Raw genomic sequence first — 14,346 nt, forward strand, 5'->3', positions numbered from 1 at the left:
GAGGAGCACAATGAGGAGGGTTGCCTTGGTGCTCCAGCAGCTCAAACTAAGAAGGTGGATAACACTGAGTCAGAGTCCTCCTACTTCTCCCTGGAAGATACAAGGGTAGCAATAATGCTAATGAAGAAGAAAAAGGCCCCTGGGCTCAATGGTATCCCGGGTAACCTTTTTCTATCTCATCCTGTGGTGTAGACTCCCTATCGCAATGCTCCATTTGGCTTGGAGCGGTTATTGTACCAATCTATAAAAAAGGGAGACAGGATCTACCCTCCAACTATAGTCCTATTAGCTTTCTGGATAATGCCATAAATCGTTTCAGCAGACAGGGTACTGGCGAAGTTACAAACCTGGGTCATAGATATTCATATTCTTGAAGACGCTCAGGCAAGATTTAGGTGCAATACTAGTATCCTTGACCAGGTCTTCCGGTTAAAGCTGCTATGCTGGAAGTATATTACCCTGAACAAAGATCACTTGTACGTTGCCTTTATAGATCTGAGGTCGGAATGTGACTTAGTCCAAAGGGACAGTCTGTGGAAGGTACTTGAAGCTCATGGGGTCGCATGAGAACTATTATGGATTTTAAGAGTTCTCCATATAAACACCTTTGCAAAACTGAGGTGGAATTTGGGTGGGGATCTAACGGTCAAGATTCAGATTCATGGGAGATTAAAGCAAGGCTGTGTATTGGCTCCAACATTACTCAGCCTTTACATCAATGGGACAAGATAGCTCTCCCAATGTAGGCATGATGTAGGCATGATGCCCCTAAGCTTGCTGGAACCGCACTACCGATATTAATATCTGCGGATGACACCTTGCTTATTTCTAGAACTCCTATGGGTCTTCAGGCAAAGCTGGATTCTTTTGTGACCTTCTTCAAGATGAGGGGCCTTGAAATCAACCCTCTGAAACAAACTTTATGGGTATTAATACCCTTTAAATCGTTCAAGGGGAAAATGGTAATTGAAAGCCTCATAAATGAACAGGGCAACATTTTGACTATTTAGGGGTCTGGCTGTCCAGCACACTGACTTGGACTTAGTAAATAGAGAAGAGTAAAAACCTTCTTAAGCAGAGAGCCTACCCGATCAGTCAGAAACAGAAGGTAGCGGGTGGAGGGGTGGTGTCTCCAGTCCTTCAGGTTTATAAATCTGCATTTGTACCTGCAGCCACTTATGGGGACGAAATCTGGGGATTTGTGGATGCGATGGCCCTCTTAGTAGCTGAGAACAATTTCGTAAGGGGTTTATATAAGATAGGCAAGGGCACACCTCTAGTCCCACTGAGGTTGGATTTAGCATTTAACCCTATTAACTTGGTGGTGGCTATAAAACTCTTATTGTACTGGGTAAGGCTGTGATCAAACGGGGAACTGACACCATATAGAGACTCCCTAAGTGATCTGATCTCCTGTGAGCTACGAGTAGTTACGCCATGGTTAAAAAAATGTAAGATGCAGTGCGAGAAGCTGAAAATGACAGTCCTGTGGAACTCACCAGCAGTTGCTTCCAAGGGAGCCAGGCAGAAAATGAAAAGTGCTTATTGGAATTACTCCCTGGAACAGATTTGGTTGAGCTATAATAACAAGAATCTGACCAGGCATTTCCTAAATGTAAAATGCTCTCCAGCTTATTAGGATTTTATGGATGAAATCTATCCACCCACTGCCAAACAGCTTTATCTCCAATTAGGTATGGGTCCTTACCTTTAAGAACTGCAACAGCCAAATGGGGCAAGCAAGATTCCTCAATGTTCTGTCACTTCTGCTGATCGGATAAAGAAACCAAATCTCATTTTCTTTTTTTCTGTCCCTAGTATACACAGCAGTGCAGAAAATAGATCATTGCGGTCTCTAAGCTTCTGCACATTAGGCATTATTGGGAGCCCCTGAGAATCCTTAAGTATGAAACAAAGACTGTGATAGTATTTGCAGTAGTCAAATACTTAGGGAGGACACGCATGGTATATTAGGAGGGGGTTGCCCTAACCGAAATTTCAATTATTTGATTGTACATACTGCGTTCTTAGTGTCTATAGAGGCATGTAACCAAGTTACATATATTACTTATCTTGAACTGTATTGCAGACCTTTGAGAGTCACTTGGTGAGATCTCAGCCGGAAGGTGGCTGCCCCATCTGTTATATATATATGGGAAGCCTTTTGGGCTGTCCAATTGGGACATAATTGAAGAAATTGTCATTGTACACTCCAAGGCAATTAACATGGGTTGGGTGATTTTGGCATGGGTAGCTGATGACATATTTGAGTATTACTGCCTTAAAAGTCTATCTGGAATATCTCTCTGCATGTGCATTTTAAGATTTTACTCTAAGTAGCTCTAAATAATATATTTTGGAGGTGGACTGCCCCCATCTGCTATGTACATTTGGGAAGCCTTTAGGGCTGCCCAATTGGGAAATAATGGAAGAAATGATCATTGCACACTCCTAGGCAAATATCAGGGGTCCAGTAATTCTGTTTTGGGCAGCTGATGATTTGCTTGAGTAGTACCTCTTTAAGATGTGTATTTGTTTTATTTGTTTGTATATTTGTTCTAAAGATTGTATTCTAAGTAGTTTCAAATAATATATTTCTATTTGATGTTGCGCTAATTATTATAATTATGCATGCACTTTATATGGACTGTTCTACTAATTCAATTTTTATTTTTATACATCTATGTATGCCTTTGTGGTTTTTACCGAAATAAAGTAATTACTACTACTAAAAGCAAATGATAAAAGTTATTTTGTGATAGCACAGATTGCCATAGAGGAGGGACTGAGAGAGATCACGTTTTATTAATATATTAGTGGCATAGAATTTAGCATATGGTGACAAATTAATCTACATTTAAACGTTTAACAGGGAAAACAATATGAGTTGTAAAATGTGCATGCTTGAATCATGGTGAACCATGTGGCAACCATTCATATTGTGCACCACGTTTTAGCATGAAAGTTTGTATTTTATAAAATGAAAGTATTAAAATGAGCTAACATTAAAGAATGTTTTATTAAAATGAAGATTAAGAATTTAAGTATTAAATTAATATGAATTAAACATACTTATATTTAGTTAAATGGATTTTAATAATGCAAGTTACAAGTGTGCAGAGAAATAAACGCACATTTAAAATTTGTTCTAACATGCCGTAAAATAATGGCTGCAATTAAATAATATTGAATTGAAAGGTGTGCAGTAGTATTATTATTGTATTGATTGTATTAATGTGTATTTAGGCTTCTTAGCTTGACTAGGCCTGAAAGATTTATTTTGCAGCAGTAATGGCAAATCACTTGTTTTTTGTTCCCTCTGATCTGAATTATTTTCTTAGGTTGATAATGTAATGTTGAATGTCCTATTATATTGAAGGCAAGAAACATGTTTTAGAAATAACAATATAGCTTTATTTGTCCTAGCTGCCGACCAAGACAGGAAATTTGTAGTCCTCATGTGAAAAGTATTAGTTTAGTTTATTGTGTGTCGTGAGAAAGGATATTAAGTACAAATAACTAGAGAATGTAATATTTTGTCGGAAAGGCGTGAAGTCATAGGATTGACAATGTACTTTTGCTGAGAAGATTTGGACTAGTAGCAGAATTGGTGGTGTCATCTGGAGCCACTGGATGATCAATCAGACATCCGAAGTGCACCCATCTGAAGGACCAATTAATGGATCGTGCATATTTTAGTTAGTGAGAAACTTTGAACTTTGGATTACTTCTTCTCCTGCCTTGAAGCTATCCAGAACCCTGCTTAAGTTTGTTGTCACATTCTATTCTCGAAATTCCCACATGAGTTTTCTCATCTTAGTCTAATTGCCCTGTTTCTCTTATGTGGTTCAGTACTAATAAGCCCAACTAATTTTTAACTGCCGAATTGTCCTATGTGCAGCCCGTGTTCTCCACTGTTCTGATGCTGATATCAACTGACACCGGAAGAAGGTGACCATCCTGCCTGATGAACTGCTTTTTTCTGCTGTCCCATGAGGAGAGGTGTTACTAAATGTGGTTCCTTGTTTCTTTTTAGTTAGATAATAACCCCAGCGTAATTTTTATAGTGAGTTGTCCTAGTTTAGATGTTTTTCCAAATTATTTTTTCTTTTTTTAATTTTGCTTTTGTCCACATGTGTTGGCCCATTCCAACACATGCAAGTCTAAATTCATGTTAGTGACAGGAATGGCCCAGCCCTGACATTTGTAATTCAATGTTAAATTGTGTTTTGATGATTTGCTGATGTCATTGTCATCTGATTTCAAATTTAATAATAATGTGCATTTTGTGTTGTTGCTAATGTATATCATTCCTTTGTGGTGTTTAACAGTGTTGATGTTAAGTAGGTTGAATCTTTTCAAATGCTTCCTTCAGCTTATGGTTTTCATGTATGTCTATAACTGCAACCATATATGTGACATTCATTTTGGGATTGTAATAAAGCTTTGAGCTTTATTCAGTTTGGAGTTTGATTTGGTGTTAAATTGTTTATGGTGTCTAGTGCTGTTTTAAGAAACTGTGATTGATATGTGATTGAATGATTCTGACTACTACGCTCTTCACCAAGTCCAAAGCTCTAGTCGACCTCGAGAGGTGAGAAAAGGGTTGATGTCTCACCTGGGCGCTTGGGTGATTTATGAACCATAACTGGGACAAAAAAAACTTTTCCTGAGCCCACCATGTCAACACATTTATTTTGATTTTAGGCTTGAAGAGAATAAGTGATTTGCTCAGAATCACAGGATTTGGAGCTGACATCAAAATTCAAACCTGATTCCCTAGTTGCAAAGTCTGCAGCTAAGGCCATAACACGATAACCTCTCCCCTTAATGAAACATATAATCATGTAATCAACTGGATAAAAAAACCATAAAGATCGCAAATAGTGCTTTGTCACTATTTGAGAGCTCAGACAATATGTCCTCATTTTCGTTTTTTACTGCACTAACCGTTATTTCTATGGAAATAAGACCCTCAAATTTTAATCATTTCTAATGGAAATGCTTCAGGTATTACAGTTTTGATCACATCAAAATGACGTCAGGCGTGCCACATTTTTGTAATAAAAATAAAATGTTAGCAATCTAGTTGTTCATTAGAATACTGTGGGGAGGTAGCGCTCAGGGACTCAGATAATTGCGGGCAGAGAGGATAGTGAAGAGGCAACAAGTTGACCATGTTGGGCAGATGACAGGGACAGTGGCAGCACAACGGACCATGGAGGGTGGGGGAAAGGGGGGCAGGGGCAACAAATCAATCATGTAAGACAGACAAGAGAGGCTGTGGCAATATAACAGACCACTGAGAGCAGAAGGAAGAGAAAGTGGTAGTACAACCATACATGCCACCAAACCTGATTCAGGCAGGAGACTTCTGATGTTTTAAGCCCAAAAGAGATTTATTTTGTCTGTCTCCTGCTTAAAATCTCCTCTTTTTCAATGTAAGTCCATGGGGAAAATGAATTCCCCAGTTGTTTTTTTTCAAAATCTCCCTTTTACCAAGTTCAAAATGTTGGCAAGTATAGTACATTGGATTATCGAGAGCAGGAGGAATGGTGTAGGGACATGGACTCAGATAACAGAGAGCAGGAGGGAGAAGAGAGGGACACCACACTGATCTCAAAGGTCATACGTCAGGGGTTGCAGTGGCACAATAAACAACACAGGGCAAGCAGGATGACAGTGCAGCACAACGGACCATGGAAAACAATAAGGAGTTGACAGGACCATGCACATTGACAATAGAGAGCAGAAGGGAAAAGCCAAGGCCAGCAAGTGGACCATACCAGACAGACAGGAAAGACATTTAGAGCATAATGGACCATGAAGGGCAGGAGGGAGGGGGCAGGGCATGACAATGGACCAGACAAGGCAGGATGGAGGGGATAGGGGCCTGCACATGGAACACCGAGGGCAGCAGGCAAGGGGACAGGGCAGGAACAACAAGATGACCATGGAGGGAAGGCTGGATGGACCCTGGAAGTACAACAGACCACGGAGGGCAACAGTGAGACTATAATGGCATACCCACATACAACAAAGGGAAGGTGGGCGGTGTCTGGGGCAAAAGGCTGACCACACAGGGCAGGTGGGAGGAGTTGTAGCAGCACAGAAGATCATGCATTGCAAGTGGGAGGGTTAGTGGCAGCACAGCGGCCATAGTGGGCAAGAGAGCAGGGACAGAAGGGAGGGGCAGGGGCTGGACATAGACAAGAGAGGACAGGGGAAGGGGATTCACAAAAGACCATGCAGGGCAAGCAAAAGGAGCAGTTACAGCACAACAGAGCATGGAGAACAGAATAGAGTAGCAACAAAATGGACCATGGAGGACAGGAGAGAGGGGATAGGAGCATGGAGTTTGGAGAGACAGGGTGGACGTGGCAGAGTAAAGTGGCAGCCATCTGACCCTGCTAGGCAGGTGAGTGGAACAGTGGAAGCTCAACAGAACAATCAGAATAGATAGAAGGGGCAGTGGCAGGGCCATTGAACAAGGTGGGCAAAAAGGAGGAAGCAGTGGCATACACACATACATATGAAGGCAGGGGGAGGGAGGGTAGTGGCAGCAAGCTAAGCAGGAGGGCAATGATGGGGCATAGAATTGGACAACAGAAGGCAGGAGGAGTGGGCAGGGATATCAAGCTAAATGGAGGTCAGTGGCAGTGCATTAGACCGTGCAGGGCAGGAGTGAGGGGGCTGTTACATAGCCTTGAGCAACAGAGAGTAGAGAGGAGGTGGATGAAGCAGCAAACTAACTGTTCAGGACAGGTAGGAAGGGTAGTGGCAGAACAACAGCCACACAGAGCTGTAATGAGAGAGCACAGCATCGACTTGGACAATCAATGGCAAGGAGGAGAGGGGCCAGGAGCAGAAAGCTTGGGTGGGGACACCACAATGCCAGGCCAGGCCCCTCGTCCAACCCCCTCCCTCCACGGTGCATTGCGATGTGCATCTTCCTTAACGTTAAAAAGCCCTAGTAATTCACTGACAAAAAACAAAGGTTACAGGGTTCTAGTTAGGATATAGAATTTAAAAAAAACATAGACATTCACTGAAAAACTAAAGGTTCCAGGGATGTTATGGTAGCATTCAGATTTTACACAAACAAAACCATAGAAATTCAGCTATCACAGTAAGAGTTATTTCAAGTAACTATAACTTGTGTCCTAACATAACTATAACTCACACCCTCATCATGCACTGCTAATTACCTTAGATACTACACAACTCATGACATCTTCTATGGCATCATTGATAATATCACTATAACATTTGCAGTAAAATTATTGATGAGAAACCTGTGTATTCCAAGGGCTCTAGTCATAGTTACCTTAGGGCACAAGTTATAGTTACTTGAGATAGCTCTAACAATAATAGCTAGAGAACTATCTATCTATCTATCTATCTATCTATCTATCTATCTATCTATCTATCTATCTATCTATATATGTATATCGTTTTGTAGGAACGTTATTATCTTTTTTAAAGACAACAGAGTCAAGGGGGATACAGGCTAGAGTCATTTAGACCCTCTTCCCATTGTTTAATTGTTCAACTCCAGCTGAAGAATTTTGTCTTGGACCTCACCATTGAGTATTCCATGTGATAATGCAAATGCAGTTGGTTCCCTAAACCCGCTCCTAGCTGCAGTGCTATCTGCTTGCATCTTCCTATGTGCCCTAGTCACAAAAGCATTTCACCAGTTCGGCCAATGCATAGAAATATTCATCTTGTTACTCACTTTATGGGCTAATGTATACTGGGGCTCAGAGACACTTAGGCTCCCACTTATACCTTGGTGGAAGGAGTTGTTAGCCTTCATCTGTCAAGTTACCACCGCCATTCACCTGAACCTCTCTTTACAAGACAGGGCAGAAGTGTAGATACTGTCAGTCAGATTGTGGTATGTCAGTCTTAATGCCTGGCAGTGGATAGTTAATCTCACACCATATGGAAAATGTGAGGTTCTATTCACCGTCTGTGTAATCTGGTAGGGATAAAATATGAGGGCTTGATGGTGGGGTGCACTGTCTCAAAGCTACTTCTATCTACCCATTGTCTCCTCCTAGTAGCTCAGCAGGTTCCCAGGGATTCACCTAGCATGTGTAGGAATCCCAGAATTCTAGCACTATGAGGAGGGGTGACAGCATTCATCACTCACACACCATAATACTCCTTCATAATTCTTAGAATTACTTCCTCGAAGATTTGCAAAAAAACCCATGACGAAGTACTGTGGATTTGACTATCTGTAGCGTGTGCAGAGGTAGCTCTAAAAAAAATCCAACGAAATGCTCAGGATTCTTCTTTAATTGACATATGCTTGCAGGGAAAGTAATCTGTGGGACTACTGTGGTGCCTTGAAAGATCCCACTTCATGCGCAGTAGTGCAAGGAGAATGCAGAGAACTCTTAAATACATGGAGGTCTCTGCCACGTACAGTTTCTGCAAGGCTGCCCTGCACTGCTGCCAAACGAAGCAGTAACATCAGTATGGTCGTGCATGCACTGCAACAATGATTATATTCACTAACACATGCTAAGACAACTTATTCAATGGCATCTACCACTTCCAGCTATGGTGAGGGGATTGGTATGGTGGTAGTAAGGATTAGGTCAGGTCACAGGAGATACCTTTCCAGGACTAAATGAGGACCTTGGGAGTTTCCTCGTAACATAGAAGAATGAAGGGCTAATTTTCATGGTATAAATGGCCTACATGTCCATACGCATTCATAGTGAGGAAGGTGGTGCTTAGCCCAGGAATGGTGGAGAGGCATGAGTGCGAGATTAATTTTAATCACCACAGGCATAGAACATATTTTCCCAAGACATTGACAATGTTTCAGAAACCAGCTGCTACTCTTTTTGTTTACATTACACAGAGCTATCTGAAAAGTACTCAGATCAAACTGATGAAGCCTAAATAGCTAAATATACAATATAAGTTGGCAATGTTTTTTTAGTATAATGCAGTCGGAACTACTTACCCAGCTTTCCTGCGGTCATGGTCGTTGAGGGCTAGTTGGTACACGTAGTCCCGCAGGTAGGACTCTAGTTCCTGGTATGTGCCAACCGTCTCATTGAATGTACTAGATGGAATGATGAACAAAAGTCAAAGAATGAACACATGAAGAAGCTGTCATCTTTTCTCATATACATGCATACAGATTGGATACCTTGCTCAATGAGAGATCGTAAATAAATAGACATAGCAAGGGGAGAAGGATAGGAAGAATTGGCAGGTTTAAGGGAATTGAGAAGGAATTGAGAAGGCAAAGAGAAAGCCACTGATATATCAACATTACTTTTTTCCAGTACACACAGTGCTCAACAGAGAGAAGTTAAGTAGTAGATACTAGGTCTCAGATTTTTTAAGACTTTACACAATTGCAATGTAACACAAAGTGATCCAAAGCAATGCGTTGGCATGTATTTTCCAGCTCAAAATGTATTTTGTACTGGAAAGATGCCCTTTTTCCAGCTGATTAAAGGACTTAACACTGCTTATTGTCATAGGGGAATTCCTGGGGTATTATTTGGGCAGATCAGTTGAAACACCCATAGGTTGAAACATAAAGCCTGATCTAGCAAGATAGCAACACCTGGAAGATGAAATGTGCTAATTTCTCACAAAATTCACTTATTATATGTATGTTGAAGTGTACTGCACGCACTCCAGTGCATGGGATAATTCTGAAATATCTAGGCACAGATCATTTTGCTCAAAAGATATACTTCCAGTACAAATTCTAGGCTTGACATAGAACACATACTTTCACAATGACATCAGAAAGTGAGCCGCTGAAGGCAGCGTAATTAAAGTGCTAATGCAGGGGATGACAGCAGCAACAGCCAGTCCAAGTAGATATGGGTCTGCACTGTGTTTTCCCCCTTGCACAAGCAGTACAGCTAATTTGGGAGCTGTGACGTGTTTCATGAAAAATAAGTAAACCTAACTTTGGGTTTTCTAGTTATCTAGCAAACAAGTTCATTCCATCTGACCTATGAGGAGCTACTACATTTGTGTGATAGAGCACAAATTGTTGAACATTGAAGGTAGTTTTTTTTGTTATTTAGTTATGCATTCTCTGGATTCTTGTGGCTAAGGTTCAACAAAAAATGACAAATTAAAGGCTAGATTATGAGCCTGGCGGTCTCAAGACCACCAGACTCACAGTGGAGGTCGGACAGCCGTGGCTGTGGCGGTCTGACAACCACATTACAAGTCTGGCGGGTCAGACCGCCAAAAGACTGACTTCTCTACAAAGATCTCTGATACCGACAGGCTAACGGCGGTCTTGGTTGTAAACAGCCAGGGCGGTGCTGAAATCAGTGCCGCCCTGCTGATTACAACCATGTTCTCCACCAGCCTTTTAATAGGGGTTCAACCGCCATGAAAAAGCTGCCACAGAACAAGTGCTGGGGGGTACAGCAGAGCCCTCCTACCCAGCACTGTCAAAATGAGCACTGTTTGCTCAGCAGACAGTTCACATTCCGAGGATGCTAGGGAGGGCTGATGTGTGGCAGCCTTGGTGTGGTGCTGAGTCCAATGCAGCTGCACGTTTTCCAGTCCAGTGGAAAACTCCTAATAGGGCAGGTGGGGAGACTGCCAGCTCCACAGCGGTCTCCTTACTACGGATCTGCAGTCAGGTTTTCCGATAGCCAAACTCATAATCAGGCCCAAAGTCTAAACAACCCAAATACATACTTCCATTTGTAATATATTTGTTTCTCCATGCTCACAAAAACATTCAGCTGCTCAAATCCAAGACAATGGTACTGATCATGGTGTTTCAGTGTCAAAATTAGTACATTTCTTCAGCAAACACAAAGAAAATGTGGCAGAGAAATTGAACAGTCACCCTCTTAAACGAATGCTAGAATCAATTTAATCTATTGCACTATCCTCAGTGGGGTGACTACCTAGCATGCAGGCATATTCAGGATGGGACTGTAAAAAAATCAGGATAAAGGGTCACAATTCAGGACACAAATTTAGGTCAAATGGTACAAAATCAGAACAAAAATTCAGGACAAAGGGAGGAGAGGCCATTCCACACTGGTTTAGCAATGCACATATTTACTATTTTTGCACTAAATATTGACAGTGGTTTTTTGAGATTGCTTCAAGGTATGCTAAATTCAGATGGTGCATTAGTAAACTGATGCCCTTGAGCAGAGTGTCAAGGGCATCACTCCTATCTAAATATACCTAGTCTTCCTTGGAGGGAAAGAAATATCAACATTTTGATTGTGTTTCTAAACATTTTAATATGCATGGCAAACAGTTTGGGAAACATTAAGGTAAGTGACTTTTTCACCTTCTGCTAGTTTCGGTAAATTGAACAAAAACATCTTGTTCATCTGACCCTCCACTAGACATCAAACCTAAAAAAATAATGAGGCAGAACAGATGGTATGGGTGACAGTCTCACACCTCTCACACCAAGGGCCTGATTACAACTTTGGAGGAGGTGTTAATCCGTACCAAAAGTGACGGTAAAGTGACGGATATACCACCAGCCGTATTACGAGTCCATTATATCCTATCAGGCCCCAAATGTCAGAATGTGAGGTACCCACATCTTGTCTGTAGTCTCACAGCACCAAGAAGGCCCAACTGCTGCATTAGATTGTGCATGAGGAAGTCTATATATATCTCAGGATTGGGAGCCGACCACCAGACAGAGAATGAAAGAGCAGGAACAAGTCAAGATCAGACGGGAGATCCACAGCAATTGATTTAAAGGGTCATTGTTAAGAACCAGATAAATAAGAAAGAGAAGAACATGGCAGGACACTGCCTAAAATGAGATCAGCTCTCCATGAGTACTGGCGAGTATTGCATACCTTTAGAGTTGGCTCGGCATTTAGGCCAGAAACAGAAGAGGCACGGTCAAGTGGTTGAAGAAGCAGCACCCTCCCACACTGGCAAACACTACTGATGCAATTTTCCATTGGTAGTGCTTGTAGAGGGCAGGTAGGGGCCGGGCCCTTGGAATGTTAGGCCATGGGCAATTACCCACTCTGCCCATGTCTAGAAATGGGTCTGCAGTAGAGCCAATCCTAAACCTGTGATCTGGCTCATCCCTAGATGCTCAAGAGCATGCAGAACCTTCAAAATATTTAGGATACAAATTACACAACACAACACACAAACTAAAAGAACAAGTTAAAGACTTTAACATGTAGAAAGTATTTATTTAACACACGGAAATGTTTCAGTTTGATATATTTGATCACAACACTGCATTGACATTTATTGAATAAGAAGTTTCTAAATATGAACTTTAAAACATGTATTAACCCTCTACCCTAAACAAAAGGGAGAACAAAGCATACAAAGTTTCCTGTATGTCATGGACAATATTATGTTTATGGACGGAGGAACATTAAAGGCTATTGAAGCATATACAAGTGAGGTTTTCTACACATGATCCACCTTGAACTGAAATCCTTGAATGTGCTTTCAAATGTCACTGTCAAGTGAAAATAGACACATGAAGTAACTTGATTTGACTTAAATCACACAATTTAGTCATGTGAGGGAGCCGGGATTTGAACCCTGGTTTCCTGGACACACTCAGTGTGCAATTAAGCATCTGACTAAATTACTTTCTTTTTTTTCAATCCTCTATAGCACCAGAGGACAGTGTTTTATACAATTCTGTCAGTAGAATAGTACATTGGGTTAAGTAAATACAGATAACAAGTTATTTTGACACATTGGGCCTCAGTACAGCTTTGAGGGTCTTTTGGGAAGACCGCCACAGTAGCGGCAGCAGAAAGACTGCCATTTTGATGGTAACCTGACAGCCGTATTACGACTCACACTGTGTAGACTGGCCAAAAACAGCCAAAATTCTGAAACTGCCAGGACACTGAAGGCTGGAAAAAAGGCAGGCCCACCACCAGCACGCGAGCCCAACAAAAATCCACTCACCAGAATACAAGTCACAAATCACCATAGCGGTTCTTCCATGGCAAAAAACCATTGGCGGTGTGCTGGTCTCAACTCACTTCTGTCAGAATACAACACCACATTAGATAGTTTGAATACCCTACAGCTGACATACATCCACACCCCCAACACACCTACTCGTTGCACTATATAACACAATCCTACACAACCCACAATTCTTAGCAAACAGAATGCCATTCAGATTGTCAGAGAAGGCAAACAAATAGAAATAGCACTCTTACACCTTAGGTATACATACATACACATCTCACTCAGCACACACCCCATGTCAGTAAAACTATCATAGTACACACATCACTAGCACACACAATTTGCTACAACTGTCTCTCACTCACAACGCAGCACCCATATCTCACCTGTTACCCAACTCTGCACCGTTACACTCACCCAACACCTCCACACACCATCTACAATTCCACAACCATGTCCCCACAAAAACACCCACATTTCACAGAAGACGAGATGAGGGTCATGGTGGATGAAATTGTTAGGCTAGAGCCACAACTGTTTGGAGCACAGATCCAACAAACATTGATTGTCAGGAAAATGAAGTTGTGGCAAAGGATAGTCGACAGGGCCAATTATGTAGGCAGTCGATCACGCACAAGGTACGACATCAGGAAGAGGTGTATCAACCTACGGGGGAAGGTCCGTTCCATGGCATCCAGGCACCGAAAAGCAGTGCAGAAGACTGGCGGTGGGCCCCTACCTCCTCCCCTACAGTTCACATCATGGGAGTAGAAGGACATGGACATACTGCATCCTGAGGGCCTGAATGGAATACCTAAGGGACTGGGGTCTGGGAAATACACACAACATTAATGTCACACAATTGACTAGATCTGCATGCTTCCTCACCACCCAATTCCACCCTAATTAACTATTTGTGCCACTACACCTCTCACCTAATGCCCATCATTTGCACGCCACCTCTCCACTCAACCTAACGGCCTTCACAACCCTTGACAATGGCACATTAACTACAGGCTGATTAGATCACTACGACTCCCAGAATGCACTAATCCATCATTGTGAAAACCTAGATTGTGGACATCACATCACATTTCGTGCAAGCATAACTAATTTGCTAGCTGCACCAAGTAGATTGTTCCACTGAGGACCTGTACATGGCAGCAATGCAAGGGCACACACACAATATAAACCAAAGCAAAACACATCTACCGCTCAATGACCATTCCCAGAGGTCACAAATCATGGATCTCAAACCTGAAATAGACAGACCTGGTTTGAAAAGTAAGATGGCAGACTCCGTACACATGCAAAACATCTAGTTACAGGACAATTTACCCTGCACACTCACCTACTGTGTACCCACTAGGACACCATGGTACATTGTGCAGCCCT

At 41.9% G+C, this 14,346-nt stretch overlaps 1 protein-coding gene across 4 annotated transcripts in view; it reads right to left on the bottom strand.

Moving 5' to 3' along the window:
- The window catches only part of LOC138300782 (cGMP-dependent protein kinase 2-like), a 3,513,105-nt gene that overhangs the window by 1,369,552 nt on the left and 2,129,207 nt on the right, over nucleotides 1–14,346 (bottom strand). For all 4 annotated transcript variants that reach the window (XM_069240551.1, XM_069240553.1, XM_069240554.1 and 1 more), the window contains exon 10: nucleotides 8,987–9,088. In XM_069240551.1, coding sequence (XP_069096652.1) covers nucleotides 8,987–9,088 — 102 coding nt within the window. The remainder of the gene's footprint in view (nucleotides 1–8,986; nucleotides 9,089–14,346) is intronic.

This window comes from Pleurodeles waltl, chromosome 6 (assembly GCF_031143425.1).
Source record: "Pleurodeles waltl isolate 20211129_DDA chromosome 6, aPleWal1.hap1.20221129, whole genome shotgun sequence".
Taxonomy (NCBI): Eukaryota; Metazoa; Chordata; class Amphibia; order Caudata; family Salamandridae; genus Pleurodeles; species Pleurodeles waltl.